This window comes from Ostrinia nubilalis, chromosome 27 (genome assembly GCF_963855985.1).
Source record: "Ostrinia nubilalis chromosome 27, ilOstNubi1.1, whole genome shotgun sequence".
NCBI classification, from domain to species: Eukaryota; Metazoa; Arthropoda; class Insecta; order Lepidoptera; family Crambidae; genus Ostrinia; species Ostrinia nubilalis.
Window position 1 is genome coordinate 870,848 of NC_087114.1, and position 19,651 is coordinate 890,498.

General features: G+C 38.9%; 2 protein-coding genes across 2 annotated transcripts; one reads left to right on the top strand and one right to left on the bottom strand.

The window, feature by feature from the left end:
* The first annotated feature begins 1,025 nt into the window (after positions 1 to 1,025).
* LOC135084771 (uncharacterized) lies at positions 1,026 to 13,998 on the top strand. Its single transcript, XM_063979510.1, has 11 exons — positions 1,026 to 1,057; positions 1,533 to 1,667; positions 2,970 to 3,114; positions 3,717 to 3,772; positions 6,041 to 6,146; positions 6,401 to 6,469; positions 6,888 to 6,977; positions 8,607 to 8,806; positions 9,856 to 9,969; positions 11,057 to 11,204; positions 12,924 to 13,998. Exons 1-11 carry the CDS (start codon positions 1,026 to 1,028, stop codon positions 13,170 to 13,172), a joined length of 1,344 nt encoding a protein of 447 aa, XP_063835580.1. The 3' UTR covers positions 13,173 to 13,998.
* Positions 13,999 to 18,157: 4,159 nt separating this feature from the next.
* LOC135084917 (LYR motif-containing protein 4B) lies at positions 18,158 to 19,204 on the bottom strand. Its single transcript, XM_063979663.1, has 3 exons — positions 19,038 to 19,204; positions 18,685 to 18,805; positions 18,158 to 18,239 (listed from the first exon to the last, which is right to left on the bottom strand). Exons 1-3 carry the CDS (start codon positions 19,124 to 19,126, stop codon positions 18,180 to 18,182), a joined length of 270 nt encoding a protein of 89 aa, XP_063835733.1. The 5' UTR covers positions 19,127 to 19,204; the 3' UTR covers positions 18,158 to 18,179.
* Positions 19,205 to 19,651: the final 447 nt, after the last annotated feature.

The window sequence follows — 19,651 nt, forward strand, 5'->3', positions numbered from 1 at the left end:
ATACACCATACAAGAATGCATGGTAAATTCAGTGAACTGCTCCTGAATCGAATGTACCTAATACTACTATTTCTATTTATTTATATTAGCCGGCAGACAGTGGTGACTGAGTTTGTTGCGGCGCTTCTTCTCAGCACTTGCCAAATGTTGGTCTCGAAGCGCTGGTAGGGTAAAAAGATTATGAGACATGTAGAGGCTCCTTAAGAGCATATGACGATTTGTAAGAACTATTTATTATTAGTCTAAACAAATAAAGAAATTTTGACTTTGACTTTGGTCCAGAGTCCACCAGACCAGAGAAGGCAGCACCTTACCTAAATAATATTACACAAATAACTATAACAAGTCCCGTTAACCTTCGTGAATTAGAGCAACACCAAGTGGGAGAACTAATTATGCACCCTAGTATTCTTCAAGTCTATGAGAAACTGAGGCCTTGGTCCAGAAACGAGCAGAGAAGGAAGCTTTTTAGGACGTTATCTGAATATTTTTTATGCAAAAAATACTGAAATAATGCCCGTTTTCACCATCAATCCCTAATATTGAAGTGACCCCTTTGAAAACAAAACTCCTGTTAAATGTGTTACCATAAGGGTCACGTAAAAATAAGGGATTGATGGTGAAAATAAGTCTAGTTTACCCTTTGTGATAAGCAAATACTTATGTAGATTAATATACTTGTGTCACAAGCAAGTGGGTTCACCATAATAGTCCAGCGGGAGGCGAGTTTTGGACCAACGTATCTTGGATCTCGAGTCGGGCAGTCCGCACCTTCAACGTTGGACTAAGTATTGGCGCCTCAAATGTCTTTTGATTTGATTGTCATTGGTGTTTGCTACTGAAGAGACTAGTCACGCTACCATGACTGATTTTTTTTATGCTTAACAAGGCAGGTATTTGATCACAATCTACCACCACAACTGATATTGGAGTTGAGTTTCAAATGTATTTTTCATTTTAGATGCAAGCGCGTAGAAGCGCCGGAGTCGGCGATTGAGTGTGAAGAAGTGGTCGAAGACACCAACATGCAGTTTCCCTTCTGCTGCACCAGACTTAGGTAAGGACAGAATAATATAATGTTTGTGTATTTTATTGTCATACCAGCCATCTGAAAATAATTTTTAAGCCTTTAGTTTTCCCATTTATCGACGTTGATGAGTGCTGAAACTCACTCAGTCTGCGGGCACAAAACTGGCAACGGCCGAGCGATGGCGACGCGACGCGACGCGGCAGACCAAGTTTATGTATTATCAAGCGGTAAAGTCCGGTCGCCGAGCACGTAAAATTGGGCGCAACAGCAATACGCGCGAGCGATAAGGATGGGTAGCTTGGGGTCATTGGACGAAATTCTACGTGCTCGGCTACCGGACTTTAGACTCTGGCTAACCAGGAGTTGCCTAAAACCAGATCTGAAATCAGTTCATTCTTTAGTTTGTGGTAGCTGGCAAGATATAGATCCTGGCTACACAGGAGTTGCAGTTGAAATGGGCAGAACGAGCGTTGCAAAACAATTTACCTAAGTATTCTTCTAGATGCCTGGTGGTAGTGAGGGGTGAGGTTTGGACCAGGGTGCTGGGGCAGCCCTGGGAGACCCTCCCTGCCGCTCCTTGGAGCCACATGTACAAGATGAAGAAACCACCTCCAGGGGACAGCACCTTCTTGCCCAAGTGAGTATAAACTGATCTTCTTAGCCTCTTATTAAAAACTCTTTCAGTTCATGCTTTTTTGAGTCTGTGGGGCCAGACATGATTCTGAAAGGACTACTACAGTGGGTCTAGACAAAGTGCAAATTATAATCGCAAACCAGTCGAAAAGTGGTCGAAAAGCCCCTTTTTGTATGGAGTTTTGACGGATTCGATTTTCGATTCGATCAAAAAGTGCGTTTTGTCTAAGGGGGCAGATATCATATTATCTTAAGTATACCAAAGCGTAGTGCACATCGTTACAAAATGATCTTTTAATGCGTCCTTTTTCATTATTCCATATCATCCGCAAAAATCCTATCTAGTAGGAGAATTAAGTACCAGGGTGAGTGGGACCTATAGTCTTCTGGTGCCGGATATACCGATTCCTGAAGACCCATCCTTGTTATTGCTAACGCGTCGCTTTCGCAATGTTCGTGTTTCATGACTTACTTGACTTATGGTCCTATGTCCCCTAGATGGGGCAGAGGGCGTCCACAACAGTCCTCCATCTCGTTCGGTCTTGAGCTTCTCGCTTGATCTCGCTCCAGGTCTTGCCGATCTTCTTCGCCTCGTCCGCTACAGTGCGCCGCCAAGTTTGCCTGGGTCGACCACGTTTGCGTTTCCCTTGGGGATTCCAATCCAGAGCCTGCTTAGGGATGTGATCGGGGTCCCTTCGGAGAGTGTGGCCAATCCAGTTCCACCTGCGGCGCTTGATCTGCTGGTCGACCGGAATTTCGTGGCAGCGTTCCAATAGCTCGACGTTGGAGATTTTCTCGGGCCAGTATATGCCGAGAATTCGGCGAAGGCAGCGGTTGATGAAGACCTGCAGCTGGTGCGAGATAACCTTGGTGACCTTCCACGTTTCACACCCATAGAGCAGAACGGATTTGTGTTTCATAGACTTCACATATTATCCTCATGCTCGATAGCGGTCTTCTGTTGTTAGGCCCATTTTGTCGAGCATGTGGTACTGAGATGGTATATTGTACTTGTACCTAATGTGAGTAGTCAACTGACAGGTCATTCAGGTCAAGATGAAGTCCCTAACTAATTTACAGAGGCTAATGGGTTTGTATATTTCTCCCTTAAACGCTTTGACATCGCGGGAAGAGTGGGCCTGGTCCTATTCTTCTCTGATCCACGACTATTATGCTCCTTTTCGCCATCAGTCCCTAATTTTTAAGTGACCCCTATGGTAACACATCACATAACAGGAATTTTGTTTTCATAGGGGTCACTTAAAAATTAGGGATTGATGGTGAAATTACAGGGATGTTTTTTTAGATCTCCCAACGAAGGTCCGATCTACGAACTAGCATCGGACACTGAGGACAGGGAGAAGGTGCTCCGAGCCAACAAGAAGAGTACCACGGAGTCGCCGGATTGCAACGAGGTGGCGCCACGAGCGGTGCCCACGCCCGACATCGTTGTGAGAACATTTTGTATTATTACGAATATTTTTAAATCTCACGTCACCCTATGATTTTACAATCTGTTAGCGAAGCTGTGCAAGTTTTCAACTGTCTTGTTTTTCGCAATCTTACAATAGCATAGAGCTGGGATGATGAAGGTGAACCTATGGCACGCGGTACAATATTTTGGGCACGCCATCGATCACAAAGTATGAAACAAAATCAGCCTTGCTAGCGATATTCTTTGTCAAAACTGAGTTTCTACATTAATATTATAAAGAGGATTAACATTTGATTGTTTATTTGTTTAGGTCTTTTTATAGTCACTCTGCATTTTTGTAACAGTCACTCTGCAATTTTGCCATCTTTCAATACTAACTGAAGTCTGCAATCTTGCAATAGTCACTTATTAATGCAACAGTCACTCTGCAATTCTGTAATTTTTCAATAGTCACTCTGCAATTCTGCCATCTTTCAATAGTTACTCTGCCAACATTTTGACACTTTGTAATAATTTACCATAGGGTTTGCGCTTGTCTTTCCTTATTAACTATTATGTTTATCGTTCGTTTCCTCTACAACAAATAGAATAAGCAACGTACAATTTCTGCGTTCACAGATCGCGCTGTCGACCAACAACGACGTGAAAGAACACAAAAAGAACGAGAATACAAGGTTAAAGCAATATAGACTTAAAATAAAACTGCTAGATAGGGCTCAAAATAATAAATTAGGGTCACAGTAGACATGCTACTTTTGCCTAGGCGCAGACCACCGACAGATCAATAAAGGGAACGTTTCTGAGTGACGCTGATCGCTCGGCGCCGGCGCTTCATACATTTCGGCTGTCAGCGCTGACGGTCAGCGTGCGTCAGCGTGACTCTAAAACCAGCCTAAGACACCCGTGCGGTCGCGCCTTTAGCAGCGCAGTGATAAAATATTATCGATGTATGGGCTTATCGCGTAAAATCGATAAAAATGCCGCGATAAAAGCTACTGCGCACCTTATGTGAGGAATACCTTCGTTCAGTCCTATCTAGTATGTAGTTCGTGAGTCTGTAAAACAATAATATTTTCTGGATCTATTATTTTTTATACTTTCGAAGACATTAATGTACCGATTTGAAGGAACAAGTTGCGTAGGTAAGGGTTTTAAAGATTTTATTTTTATTTTGTGAAAAGGGTTGGCCATTTCACCCTTTATAGGGTAGCATTGCTAACATAATTTGAACCATATTCACTTGTCATAAGATGGAGGAAACCAATGTTTTTTTAACATGTGCCATAAAGAGGGTAGGGGAAAGTAGTACGAGTTGATCCCCTGGGGTAAGATGATCTTTCGCGATTGTGCTGAAACCACTAACGTCATTTAGTTTCTTTCACTGGTAAAACATAGCTCTGGACACATCCCCGCCTCAGTCAAATTGTAATGGTGGCGTGAGCGATACATCGAATTTGACGAGAAAAAAGAAAAATTGTGTACTTCTGATCTAAAATAGGCATGACTTTGAGCTTATGTTACTTTTATTCAAACAATGTTAAATGTAATTACTGTTGTCGTTAGGCTTTCTATTATGTTTAATTTTAATATTTTGGCCATAAAAACGTAGCCGCGTACTTGTAGATTATTTTAGCAAATATTTAACAAAAAGTGGGACTTGGGTCAAGATGATCCCTTCCTATATGTACAAGATGATCCCTGGGAATTAAAACCAAAAAGTAAATGGAGTAGGTAAAGGGAAGTGAAATAAAAGAAAGAGAACTTCATATAACTCACCTGAGTCTGAAGGAGATGATACTGAGTGGCTGTACTGAACAGAAAAGTTTTCAAGCGATACCAAGGGTGAAGGATGGATAAAATGTTATGCATGTGGAAAATGGGGCCATAAAGCATGTGCTGGGGTAGAGGGTGATGAAGCAGGTGAATTTATTTGTGATAATTCAACACAGCTCCAGCCAAAAAGCGTTTCAATTATTTAAACGCTTTTTAGCAGGTACTAAGAAAGAATCAGTTATTTTCGTTATTTAATTCGTAAATGTTTTTCTTTTCTAACTTTTTAACGATTTGTTCGCATAATTAGGTACTCCGAAAGGAATATAACCAGAAAAGAATAGATCATAGAACAGAATCATAGGGATCATCTTACCCCTACCTGGGGGATCATCTTACCCACAGGGGTGTACAAGATGATCACTTTGTAAGGTTTTGCAAAAAATGAAATATTTTAATGAAACCTCAATTAATTTCTGGTTTTGAGTATAAGGAAAGTTGGATAGATAAATATACTAGTAGTAATCGTCTTTATTTTTGGTTTACCTTGAAAAATATGTATTTTACAGCGATTCCCGCTTAAGGGGATCATCTCGTACTACTTTCCCCTAGTTAAAGTTTTTTATTGTAACTTGCTTACGACTTCACCCTTAAGATCTCGGACTGATACGAAAGTTAATGGGGCAAAAAACGCGCTCGTAAAATAAATTCTAAATTATTCTTTTTTTTATAGTAAACAAAGCATTTAGCTGAATGGATTTTTTCCCACGGAGACATTCTGTTTTTTGCAGGAACTGCTTTTTGTAGTCGATTTTTGAGTGACCCCTATGGTCACACATAACAGGAATTTTGTTTACATAGGGGTCACTTAAAAATTAAAGATTGTTGGTGAACACAGGCATAAGTGTTTTAATATTAACGTTCACAAGAACATCCCGTTTACAGTGTCACGTAAAAAACCGTTCCGTTCGAATTTATAATTGGTGTTTCCAGTTTGCACGAACGTCCAGATTTACGGGATTCTTCTGCATTACTGGATTGCCTTGGGAACGAGTTACATGGATGATAATATTATAAAAAATACATCTTCATAATATTTTTACCCGACTACGCCATAAGGGTTATGTTTTGTTTCAAAATTTTCAATTGATTATTCTTTTTACCAACTAAAGGCACAAAAGAGTAAGGAAGCAGCCGCCCACCGGTCCATTTTATGAAGAAGAAATGTCTGAGCACCACAACGAAGTAGATAACGAAGAATCTATGCCGACTGAGAAGGTAATAACTAACCTAGTTCACCTAAATAATACATTTCTTTCTGCTTAGCTTAAAAGATAACTGGCAGAGAATGCTTTATGGCATTAAGTTCGCATTATAGAATAATTATGTAGGTAATGAATGACATAACAAATAATTCTAATTTTCTTATAAGGAATACGAGGAATGAAGAGTTAGAAGGCATGTTTTTATAATAGGTACTTACTAGGTATAACTGTTTTAGTTAATTAAGTAAATTACTTTATACGTTTCAGCCAGCTGACCCTATTTCGGAAGAGAAATTCTACGTAAACGCTTATGGAGTCACACAAAAACCATACAAGGTAATAAAAACAAAAACTAATTAATTTACTAACATTGAGGAAGGCGATATTATGTTTAACTTTTGTATTTCAATACTGCTATTGCTCCGAAACTACTGGCCCGATTTGAATAATTCTTTCACCGTTAGAATCCTATATTATTTCTGATGAACATAGGCGGTACGAAGTTCTGGATAAATCTTTATAAAACAAACTAGCGGCCGCCCGCGACTTCGTACGCGTGGATCCCGTTTTACCCCCTTAGGGGTGGAGTTTCGTAAAATCCTTTCTTACGTCGTAACATCTACCTGCATGCCAAATTTCAGCCCGATCCGTCCAGTGGTTTGGGCTGTGCGTTGATAGATCACTATGTCAGTCAGTCAGTCAGTCAGTCACCTTTGAGTTATAATATTTAGAAATGTATGTTTATTAATTACAGTCTCAGCACCACCAAGTGGCCTGGACGGAGATCCCGAATGGCCAGTGGAACGAACACGAGCCTATTCCAGATGTCGACACCACAGTCAGGGTATGACATCAATTTATGGCTTTCTTACTCTTGAAATAGGATAAAGCAGGGCTTCCCAAACTTTTTACTGTGACGCCCTTGGGAATATGCCATTTTTTCGACAAATGTATTAAAATCAAAACATAAGAATGCAAATTAAATTTCATAGCTCGTAGACATGATGACCGCCCAAGCAGCTTGGGGCAGAAAAGTTCTCAAGTGGCGACCACAGGCCGGAAGACGTCGTCTGGACAGGCCTCTTCGGTAGATTTATTTATTTATATTAGGAAGACCAGGGCACAAAATCCTATTTTGTGACCAGGGTTTACATAGTCTCAGTTATTATTAGTACCTTCTACCGTTTTTTAGGGTTCCGTACCTCAAAAGGAAAAAACGGAACCCTTATAGGATCACTTTGTTGTCCGTCTGTCTGTCTGTCAAGACCCTTTATCTCAAGAACGCGTTGACGTATCAAGCTGAAATTCACATGAAATACTCAGGTCTATTGTCCCTTTAAGCTGTGAAAATATCAAACTTCTAAGCCAAGCCAATCAAAAGATACAGCCGATTATGTCGATATTTTCTACAAATTTTCGACACTCAAAGGAATCAAAACCTACAGGATACTTCCCGTAAACTCAGAATCTTGAAATTTGGCATGAAGCATTGTCATATAATGCAAATATAGGAAAAATTGCGAAAATCACATTTTTTTAGTTATATAATATAATAAAAATATTTTAATAAAATGAAACTTACTACCTTATTTCTCACGAACGAATAAAGGTATCAAATATGAAATTTATACCAAATACCTAGGCCTATTGTCCCTTTAAGCAGTGAAAAAATCAAACTTCTAAGTTAACGCGATCAAAAGATACAGCAGTTATACCGACACCTTAGACGAATTTCCGTCACACGCTAGGGAATCAAAACCTACAAGGTACTTCCCGTGAACTCAGAATCTTGAAATTCGGCACGAAGCAACGTTATTATAGTACAGATAAAGGAAAAATTGCGAAAATGATAAATTTGAACTTAGCTACATAAAATATTATTTTTGCTTACATGACATAAAATATTTTTTTAATAATTATAATCTTACTACCTACCCTTTTTCACATGAACGCGTAGAGATATTAAAGTTGAAATTTATATCAAACACTTCTTAAATCTAATTGCCTCTAAACTGTGAAAAATTCTAAATCAACGCAAAAATTCAAAACGCTGAGGTAGGTACCTACCTATAATCATACCGCATATTTTGAAATTCGCCACTACTCGCAACGGAATCAAAACTTAAAGACTACTACGATATCTAGTAAGTAGTTAATACGTCATAAATTGTAAACCGCTACGTTTGTACGGCGGAACCCTCGGTGTGCGAGTCCGACTCGCACTTGGCCGGTTTTTCTATTTATATTTCAACCGGCAGACAGTGGTGACTGAGTTTGTTTCGGCGCTTCTTCTCAGCACTTGCCAAATGTTGGTCTCGAAGCGCTGGTACAAAAAGATTATGAGACATGTGAAGGCTCCTTGAGCAAAACTTTTTTATCATTACTTAGTCTTTTTTTTTTAATTAAAATATTTGATCATTTGTAAGGACCTACTTACTATTCAAAGCAAACTTTGACTTTAAAATGTCTTCAGGACGGTAGCCACCAGCCCGAGTTCCCTCCTCTAGAAGAAAAACAACCAGTCTTCAAGGAAGAGAAACCTACCAACCTCCAAGCGTTGGTAGACGCCATCGGCACCAGGATGAGAGACATCGAAAACGTGGTGCAAAGGATGAGCGAGAAGGTACATCAGGCGAAGACTCCCACTCCTGAGTTTAGCAGTGCTGAGAAAAGGTAAGAACTAAGGGCTCTTAGAAAACGTTTTTGCAGGCACAGTTTTTGTAGGATAGGCTAAGGCTGGTTTTAGTGTCACGCGGACCGTCCGGTGCGGACCCGCTCCGCACGGGCAATCTGTATGAACTTCTAGGGAGCGTTTTAGAGTAATGCGGTCCAGAGGAACCGCTCCACTAGGTCATAGCAGACTTATCAACTCGGAAATGGATCAACGCCGTATCGTATTTCGCGAGCTGTCATCGCCTTTTGCGTGCTGTCAACCGCGAGGCGAGGCGTTTATGTTACGGTGCGGATACGTGTGCGTTGCGGTATGGAGTTTCATACAAATAAAACTGAGCGCCTCGAGTGGATACGGTTACGATCCCTTTCTGGGTTGATAAGTGTGCTACGACCTTAATACGTGTTTTAATATGACATTCACACAAACAACCCGTTTGCGGGAACCTCTTCTTTCTGAATCTCGTTCCCATCGCTGCTAATCCTGTGTAGCCAGGACCTACAGCTTGACCGCCAAAACCCAAGCAATCCAGGCCAAGTTTGTCCCGGGGGAAAGTTAAACTGTCATTGGACACGCAACGAAATTAACCAGAAGAAGATAGGGCAATTTTAAAGAGTTTTTTTTAACAAACTGAGGAAAAAACAGTAATTGTTCAAAGTGGAAATATCCCGTGTTCGAACTACTCAATTTGCGTCGAAACCAGTAGCTACCTACCTACTGGTTTAGGATGCGCGCTACGACAAACTAATCGATTTTGCACGACATTTGTCGTCTAAAATCATCGATAAGATTTTATCAACTCATCTTGACAGCCAATTGATCACGAGTTCAACTCTCTAATTAAGTGCCCCGCGGTGTTACCCGCGGTAAAACGTAGCCTATGTGTTAGTTCAGAGTGTCAGCTAACTCCATACCAAATATTAAAATAGCTCCAGCCGTTTAGACGTGAAGAAGTAACAAACATACACACACACAAACTTTCGCCTTTATAATATTAGTGTGATTATCCGTACCTACTACCAACGAAGTTACATCGACCGTGTTTCAGCAGGTCACTGTCAGATGTGGAAGGAACCCCTCCACCGAGGAAACACCATAAAGGGGAGAAGGAACACGGCAAGGACCGGACTAAGAGACCCAACCCTGATGGAGACCATTACAAAAGGTACACTTTAATCATGATGAAAGCTTACGAGACTATCACCTCAAGCATGAACAACTTTCGTCTTCGAAACTCGATACTCAACCTTCGAATTAAACGATAACGTGTCAATTTTGATTCTCAAAATAAGTTTCGTGCGACCATTTTTCATACTAAGTTCACTTTACAGCACTTTCACAAGGGCGAAGTTGTAGTTTTCGTACTAAACCTTTTGATGGCGATTCGAATACGCAAACGATTCGAACTCGAAAGTTTTTCGTGCTAGCCGTACATCTCTCGTTCCCACCGCTGCAACTCCTGTGTAGCCAAGATCTACAGCTTGACCGCCAATAACCAACCAGTGATGATCAAGTTTGTCCCTGGGGAAAGTTAAACTGTAATTGGACCCCCGAAACGGTTTGAAATGAAAGCTCGGTTTCCACCAAAGCGGAGTGGAGCGGAGAAGTGCCATGGTGGTAACCGGGCCTAAAGATTAACACTGCTGCATCTTATGGAATTTAAATAGGGACTGCTATTTACTACAAAAATATTTAGTAACTATGTTTCAAGTTCAACCAAACTGCTGGACAAAAGCGAAGAAAGTGGGAACCCCACGGACCGATTCTGCCCGTATCTAGGCATGTTTCGCAACCTTTCCTAGTATATTTTATCCCGGATTTTAAAAACGGTACACTTTTCTATGACACTTCAATTGTATTCGTGCAGAAACCGGACCTGTGAAGGCGCATGCAAATACTGGGCAAAGATTCTTTTAACCTTCAGGATCATCGATGAGATTAGGGTAACTTGAATCGAGGAGAAAAACGACTCAGCTATCGCGTTACTAGTTTTAAATAGTGACTGAGTTTCTTGCGCTGCTTCTTCTGAGCACTGGCCCATTTATTGTCCCGAAGCAGTGGTAGGGTTAATACTGGGACGTGTAAAAGTGCTTTTTAAAAGCCTCGCGACTATTCCCACCTCTCATTCCCACCACTGCAACTCCTGTGTAGCCAGGATCTACAACTTGATCATACTACATACTATACAATGAAGGTCAAGTTTGTCCCTGCCTGTATGCAAAAAGAAATGAGTTTTTTTATTAATTTCCCAGGTTCTCAGTAAGGAATAGAGGCAGCAAGTACCTCCACGCAGCGACAGACAGCACGACGGAACAGCCTCTCTTCGTGGAAGACAACAACATGAACGGCTACTTCAGCGACGCTAGCAACAGCGTGCTGAGGAGAGCTAACCCTCCCAAGGTCTGTGCTTAAATCTGCGTCATTACATCATCATTTCAGCCACAGGACAGGACCAGTGGCGTAGCTAAGTAATCAAGGGCCCTGGGGCAAATAAAAAAAAGGGCCCCACTGCAATCTAAACTAGTTGGGTTTTACCAAAATTGACATTAAGCTTAGGTACTTACTCCTGATACAGCATTAATTGTTTTAACTCTTCTCTTCACAATAAAACGCACATCGATGAATAATAAAACGCACATATCGCTATCGTCAAATTTACAACACTGCCAACCCACATAAAGAATTTAGGGGAATTCCCTAGGTATCACTTTCGAATTTCTCTCTATTTATTTTGAGGATGGGAGAAAATTTTAAAAGTTCAGTTCAATTGAGATTTTCTGGTAAGGATTCGGGGGCCCCCTAAGATTGGGGGCCTTGCCCCGCCTTTCCCCTTACCATAGTAGCTACGCCCCTGCACAGGACGTCCACTGCTGAACATACAGTCAGCGTCAAATAGTTCGTGACACACAAAGTGGCAAAAAATTGATAACACAACCTTATTCCAATTGTAACAAAGATTGGTATTTGCCACTGGGTATCACAGACTATTTGACGCTGACTGTACGAGCATACCGAGGTCACTAAGTCCAGCAAATCCACCTCGAGCCTTTAAAAAATAAGAACTTGACGCCTCGAAGTTTGTACTTAAAGCACTACTAGACTAAGAGCTAGTGAACGCCAGACCTACGTCATTTTATAAAAGCTGAAAGTTTGTCATCGTATGAAGAAGTTGTTTCCATATCAGCCAGTTTTCAATTCCAACTCCTTGCCAGACAACATTTTTAACTGCCAAAGCCACGATGACCCAAACTTCATGATTCACCAACATTCTAACCTATATTGGGAGCATACGCTGACAAACTTTCAGCTTTTATAAAATGACGTAGGTCTGGCGTTCACCAGCTCTTAGTCTATTCCTCCCAAAGCTTCCTGACCGATGTTTTTGCCCTCAGCTGAGGGACGCGGACGCCAACTCGACGAGTGGCGAGCGCATCGCTCCGGAGGCTTTGGAGGGCCACGACGACACATACATAAGCCATAAGCACTGCAACCATAGCGCCATTGTGAGTAGAATGTGTTCATTTAACTGCAGACCCAATAATATTATAGATATTAGTAAAAATTCAGGCAAAATTAAGGCAGGTATTTGACCGCAATCGCACCTAGTGTTGAGTCAGATGCAGTCCAGGATGGTACATACCTGCCCTGTAAGTGCCTATTCACTCTCGCCTCGAAAAGGCTGGATTATAGTGTTCAGGAAAGACAGCAGTGGTAGCGAATTCTATTAATTGTATCTAACCTTACCATACCATCTTTTGTAGCAGTAGCATTAGGAATGCAATAAATTATTGAGTAACGCCGGATACAGGAATCCTACCAAGCCTGCCTGCTAAGCCATCACTTATCGTTTCCACCCTGTATAATATGTATTTACAAAAAAATATTTAGATATGTTTATATCCGTTGTCTAGTACCCATAGTACAAGCTTAGCTTAGTTTGGGACTAGAGGCGCAATGTAAAAAATATGCAAGGTTATAAAATTTATTTTTTGGTCCTTCGAGCCGGATTCAGGAAAATTTTGCTGACAGTTTTCACTTATTACTTTTCTCAACTAAGGATAGATTATTTTCCCTTTGTTATTGAATAATAATAATATTTATTTATAAAAATTGTTCCAGGAGCCCCAAGCCACCTACATGGCCCCTGTCGATAACCGTCGCAAGTCCACCCACATCCTATCAGACGTCTCAGAAGAACTGGAGAAGAAGAAGAAAAAACACTCGCATAAGAAGAAGAAAGGCAAAGGCAGAAGCCATAAGAAACACCATAAAGAAGACAAGAAGAAGCGAGTGAATAAAGTTAACTCCGTGGAGCTGGATAGGAATGTGGTCTCGCTGGAAGACAGTAGTGCTATGGCTAGAAAATGATTCCCAATAGTACTTACAGACAAACCTATCGAAACAACACACAAAGGCTCAGAACAGACGGTGAAACGCAAATGCAACGAAACTGCAACTTTCTGATCGTTCTGATGCAACTTTCTGTTGATTCTGATGAATGAAACTGAAACTGAAAGTTTCAAACTGGTCGCGTCATGTGTGGTCTCTCAACGGACGCTATGGCAGAAACTTAGATGCAATTAACTCAAAAACAGTTGCAGTTTCGTTGCAGTTGCGTTTCACCGTCTGTTCTGGGCCTAAGTTCTCTTCAAATAATGATCATTTCGGCCACAGGACGTCCACTGCTGAACATAGGCCTCCCCCAATGATTTCCATATTGGCCGGTTGGTAGCGGCCTGCGTCCAGCGCCTTCCTGCTATCTTTATGAGGTCGTCGGTCCACCTTAGGATTACACTGCGTTTTCCGGTACGTGGCCTCCATTCCAGAACCTCGCTGCCCTCTTCAAATAGTAATATTACTAAACTAGACAAGCTATTTGGAATAAGTCTGGTTATAAGTACTTAATGCCCATTTTCACCATCAATCCCTAATTTTTAAGTGACCCCTATGGTAACACATAACAGGAATTTTGTTTTCAAAGGGGTCACTTAAAATTAGGGATTGAGGGTGAAAACGGGCATTAGTCTTTTATTTTTGATTTATTTCAAACTAGCTTTTGAAGAGCTTCACGCGTGAAATTCAGTTTGTTACAGATGTTTAAATTATAATATTGTAGTTTCATCAAAATCCGTTCAGTAGTTTTTGCGTGAAAGAGTAACAAACTTTCGCGTTTATAATATTAGTAAGATTTTGTTGCTGTTTTATACTGTATTATGGTTCTTCTTTTCATAAGCCTTGATAAATGGCTTTGCCATTATAAAAAATTGTGTATTTTAGTAATTCTTAGCCATTTATTGAAGTGTTTTTGTGGTTTTATTTGAAGGTATATTTAAGCATAATAAAGTTATTTACTAAATTACTTAGAAACAATTTTTTAAATCAATAAAACAATTAAATATTCGTCTTTGCGTTTATTTACAACATAATTTATAACAAGCTTAAAATTTAACTATCATCTATCTATACTAGTGTACAACAAAATGCATATAATACATATAATTTACATATAAGTCTATTCATTTATTATTTATATTATTCAGTAGAAGAGGTATAGATCGTTTCATCCACGAAGACGCGCCCCACCATTCTTCCGCTAATGTTTGAGTGTTATCGGTACACGCTGAATGCTCCATGAGTGCACACGCACACTACAGTAATGCCTTACGGCTTGCTCGGACCACACTCCCCGCACCCCGCGCGACCGGGACCAAACATTGCTGGGGCGCGGCCGAGTGGATGAAACGGTGTACGTTACTCCAGCTGGAAAGTAGCTCCTAGAGTGATATAAGTAGAACGTATAATTAGTTCCCAACGTGGTGTAAATGTGCGCCAAATTAGAGATTTGTGCGTGCTGTCGTTTTGGTACAAAACGGAAAAAAACGATTCCTGCTGGAGTAACGTTGTTCTAGCAGGAAAATTCTAAACGAATGATCGGAAAGAGAAAAACTGTGTACGAGCAGATAGCTTATATTTGTTCTATTGTGTGAGCTGAAAGTGTGATTTGTGCGTCTTCAGGTTTTCGAGATACTGCATTTCCTGCCAGGGTAACGTTTTGCAGAATGCTCTATCTCTAAAACCATTATATGTGCGCCTATAGAATAAACACACACGAGTAGCTCTTGATTTGTGCGTATATGTGAAAGAAACATGTTTATGAACATATTTATAAATATCAAGTAATCGAGCTTTCTTCAAAATCCGAAAAAATCGTGTAGCGCCTGAATAACACAACATACAAGCTCACTGAAAACTGTATTCGATCCTTCTTAATACGTATTATAACCATAAAAAGTTTCAAAAACGCACATTCATGGGTCATTGAATAATATCACTAAAAGTAAATACGACGGTGCTATAACTTTGACGTCAAAATACAAGGAATCAGCTACACCAAGATGAGCGGATGTCAACCTTATAATTAGAGCGTTTATTAAACAAATATAAAATATAATATTCAGCTTGAAATGTATCGCTTAAAAAAAGATATACACAAAAATATCAAATTGTAAATAACGGCTGGTTACCCGACCAAATTCGAATGCATACAAAAAAGCGACGGATTCATACATATCGATGACCTTCTTAACTATACTCACTAATCGGTAGAAATTTGTTGTACCGAAGTACACTGAAGTACAAAATAACAAGTAAAAAATAAATTTTAATGACAAACTTTTTTTTCTTATCTTTTGCATGAGTAATGTGTAAGTGCGCCTATATTATAATTTACAATTAAGTCTTGACGTGAAATATGTGTATTATATTAATACTAGCTTCTGCCCACGGCTTCACCCGCATGAAATTTAGTTTGTCACAACACAAATCACTTTTCTTTCATGTCTATAAAACATTTTTAGTAATTTATGGCCGCTGAGGCAGGAGAGTTCCACCACAAAGTGGCGACCACGAACCGGAAGACGTGGCGTGGGCAGGCCTTCCACTAGGTGGACCGACGATCTGGTGAAGGTCGCGGAAGGTAGCTGGATGCGAGTGGCGCAGAACTGGTGTTTGTGGAAATCCTTGAGGGAGGCCTTTGTCCAGTAGTGTCTTGTCTTTCGAACGATATTGATCTGTGATTTTACGTCATGATTAAATACTTTTTAAGATAAATTGATAAGAGATTCTTAAGAAGAGAAATAATAAGGGTTTTTTATTTGATGTGGTTACAAATTGTATTTATTTTTCATTAACAATCTAAAATACGACTATTTAAAATAATTGCCAAAACATTTGAACACGACTGTACTAACAACAGCTTAAGTTTAATACACTCAATGTAGAAGGTCATCGATGTGTATGAATCCGTCGCTTTTTTGTATGCATTCAAATTTGGTCGGGTAACCAGCCGTTATTTACAATTTGATATTTTTGTGTATATCTTTTTTTAAGCGATACATTTCAAGCTGAATATTATATTTTATATTTGTTTAATAAACGCTCTAATTATAAGGTTGACATCCGCTCATCTTGGTGTAGCTGATTCCTTGTATTTTGACTTCAAAGTTATAGCACCGTCGTATTTACTTTTAGTGATATTATTCAATGACCCATGAATGTGCGTTTTTGAAACTTTTTATGGTTATAATACGTATTAAGAAGGATCGAATACAGTTTTCAGTGAGCTTGTATGTTGTGTTATTCAGGCGCTACACGATTTTTTCGGATTTTGAAGAAAGCTCGATTACTTGATATTTATAAATATTTTCATAAACGTGTTTCTTTCACAAATACGCACAAATCAAGAGCTACTCGTGTGTGTTTATTCTATAGGCGCACATATAACGGTTATTGAGATAGAGCATTCTGCAAAACGTTACCCTGGCAGGACATGCAGTATCTCGAAAACCTGAAGACGCACAAATCACATTTTCAGCTCACATAATAGAACAAATATAAGCTATGTGCTCGTACACAGTTTTTCTCTTTCCGATCATTCGTTTAGAATTTTCCTGCTAGAACAACGTTACTCCAGCAGGAATCGTTTTTTTTCGTTTTGTACCAAAACGACAGCACGCACTAATCTCTAATTCAGCGCACATTTACACCATGTTGGGAACTAATTATACGTTCTACTCATATCACTCTAGGAGCTACTTTCCAGCTGGAGTAACGTACACGATGAAACGAACTATTTTGTATAATGTATAGATGTGCAAGTTACTTGGTAGACAATACATAGCAAGGTGTTATATTTATTCATGAATAAATATAAGTCCTGTATTAGTTTATAACTGAGGAAGTCTTAGTGATATGATCTATCCAAAGATATTTTTCCATGAATGGTGAAACCGGTTGGCTACTGCTGTAGAAAATATGAGTAAGGCGCTCTTCAGTATACCCGCCTAAAAAGAAATGACATACCGAGCCTACACAAAAGATTTACCACTTGACATAAAGAGAGTCGTGTGTGAAATGAATTTTCACACAAGTATGGCTCTCGAAGAAAACTTAAACTGAGGAATCAACCAAAGAAGTGGCTTATTGTTGAAAAACAGATTGCCATGAAGCAGAAACATAATAAATTGTCAACTCCGTCAGTTTATAATATAGCGCGTAAGATTGTAAACTAACAGCAGGGTAGGTTAGATTGTAATCTAACTGCGTCAAATTAAAATTTGAATGAATTCACAATTTTACGTTGACATATAAACCCAGTAAAATAAACTAACTAAAGGACTTGAGGGTTTGGAAACTAGTTTGAATGCGTACTTCGTCTATAAATGAACACAGTTCCGAGCTAGTTCATTCGCGTACTACATCAGACTATTAGTTATTACGAGTATTATAAATAAAGTTGTGTTCACATAAAAATGGGCAGTGCAATACAAAACGTATACTACCCGTTCGCGCTAAGTTTCCTGGTCCGAGGAATACGCGTCCCCTCCCCCAACCGCGATTAAACGCAATTAGTTAGTGATTATACGCAATTAATGTGTCTTATTTTACGCAAATACACATTTTTTATCAATATTAATAAATAAAAAAATATTTTCAATACAGTTTGCTATGGTTATAGACGCTTCTCTTCGAGTGACGTCATATCGTCAGCGGCAAACTTATCGCGAACGGATAGTACATTATTGAGAGTGTAGCTTAAAACAAGTTTTAATTATTTGTGTAAAATAATTTGTTCTTTTATAGATTTTGTTTTTACAACTACAATACAACGTCTTTTGAATATCACAAAAGCTAGCTGTACTTATTTTGAATATTGTAACATCTTTTTCGTAGCTGCAAATGATTTTCTAAAATATTTCTGTAATAACATCTCAGAATTTAAACCTAAAAATATTGAAATTTTTTACAATATTAACAAACACAAAAACTACAGTGATGTCTTCGTAAAGCTGTAACGGATAACGATGAAACTTACATTTACTGGTTAATATTTTCGATCACTAGCTTCTCTGTGCTGTACATATCTCCGATCACGACCTGTAATACGTAAAAATTACAATTATTTGACGAAGGGTTGCTATCTCAAAAATGTTGGATTATGGAGACATGTCAACAGGTTTTTTAAAACTTGAAATCATAATAATTTGTAATTTAAATTTGAACCTGCCTTTGGCATCTGTAATACCTCAAGGTTGACTGGTAGAGAATGCAGTCATTGCGACGACGACAAGTGAGAATGCTAAATTGTATTTTCTTTGTGTCATCATCATCATTTCAGCCACCGGACGTCCACTGCTGAACATAGGCCTCCCCCAATGACTTCCACATCGCACGGTTGGTAGCGGCCTGAATCCAATGCCTTCCTGCTACCTTTATCAGGTCGTCGGTCCACCTTATGGGCGGAATCCCACGCTGCGTTTTCCGGTACGTGGCCATGGCGTGGTTTTCTTTGTGTAATAAAGTTTAAATAAAAAATACGTACCTGACGTCTAATGATGCCCAAGTTTTCCTTTGCATAATCAAACTCCTTCTTAACAAGTTTGGGGTCTGATAGAGTTTTGTTAGCCCTAAATGCATCTTGAACTTTCCTAAGAGCGTAGGACCTGAAATTTATTAATAACAATATAGAGAAAGTGACTTGAAACTCCATGTTGAAGTGAAAATAGCTCAATTTGCTATATTTAAAATGTAAACCAACCATGAAACTATAATAGGAATAGCTTAGAACATTTTAGCCAGCAGAAAACTACAAATTTTGTTGCAATCTTATGCAAAATACGATAATTTATACAATTTTGAGGTTATGTAATATTTTTCAAATAAATTTGCAGTTACCTGAAGTTGTAATTGGGAAACTTCTGTGATTCTCTCATAAGTAATTTATACATCGAAAGAATTTGCATCTTTGTTACGCCTGAAGACATTTTCAGATTTTTTTAGAAGGTACAATTTTCACAAGAATTTTTCAGGGAAAATTGTGTAAATAAAAGTACGTTCGGTTTTGCGCAGTTAATGCTTATGTCAAAAGAAAAAGTTGATTTATTTCATAATTATTCATTTTAAAAATCAAAATTACAATAAATAAGTAAAATTGTTGTTTTAAATAGACATACAAATAAATCATTTATAATAAAACAGACTAATTATGATTTAAATCAGTATTAAACATGATTGTAAAACTTAGAACGGAACGTTATATCTACACTCGTTCCGTTTAAGGCACTTGTTTATTCAAAATAAATAATAAAAATATGAACTTTTAGGACCCGTAATATTCTTATTTGTAAGAAAAAAATTAGAGTAAATAAATAATGAAAATATTATGTAATAAATTAAATTAGAAACCAAACCTTGCTATAAAATGTTTACGTGATCGCACTTGCACAAGCCGACCGACAAAAAAAATTTATATGTCAAAAAAGTGTTGCTACTTTAAGAATTTCTCCACT

Bases quoted from the DNA above. Each gene is read 5' to 3' on its own strand.
- LOC135084917 (XM_063979663.1), bottom strand. From the start codon at position 19,126: ATGTCTTCAGGCGTAACAAAGATGCAAATTCTTTCGATGTATAAATTA. The intron at 18,806-19,037 runs GTAACTGCAAAT...AATAAATTTCAG, and splicing joins TTTCCCAATTACAACTTCAG to GTCCTACGCTCTTAGGAAAG. The intron at 18,240-18,684 runs GTACGTATTTTT...TACGTATTACAG, and splicing joins TGGGCATCATTAGACGTCAG to GTCGTGATCGGAGATATGTA.
- LOC135084771 (XM_063979510.1), top strand. From the start codon at position 1,026: ATGCAGTTTCCCTTCTGCTGCACCAGACTTAG. The intron at 6,978-8,606 runs GTATGACATCAA...AAATGTCTTCAG, and splicing joins ATGTCGACACCACAGTCAGG to GACGGTAGCCACCAGCCCGA. The intron at 9,970-11,056 runs GTACACTTTAAT...TTAATTTCCCAG, and splicing joins GATGGAGACCATTACAAAAG to GTTCTCAGTAAGGAATAGAG.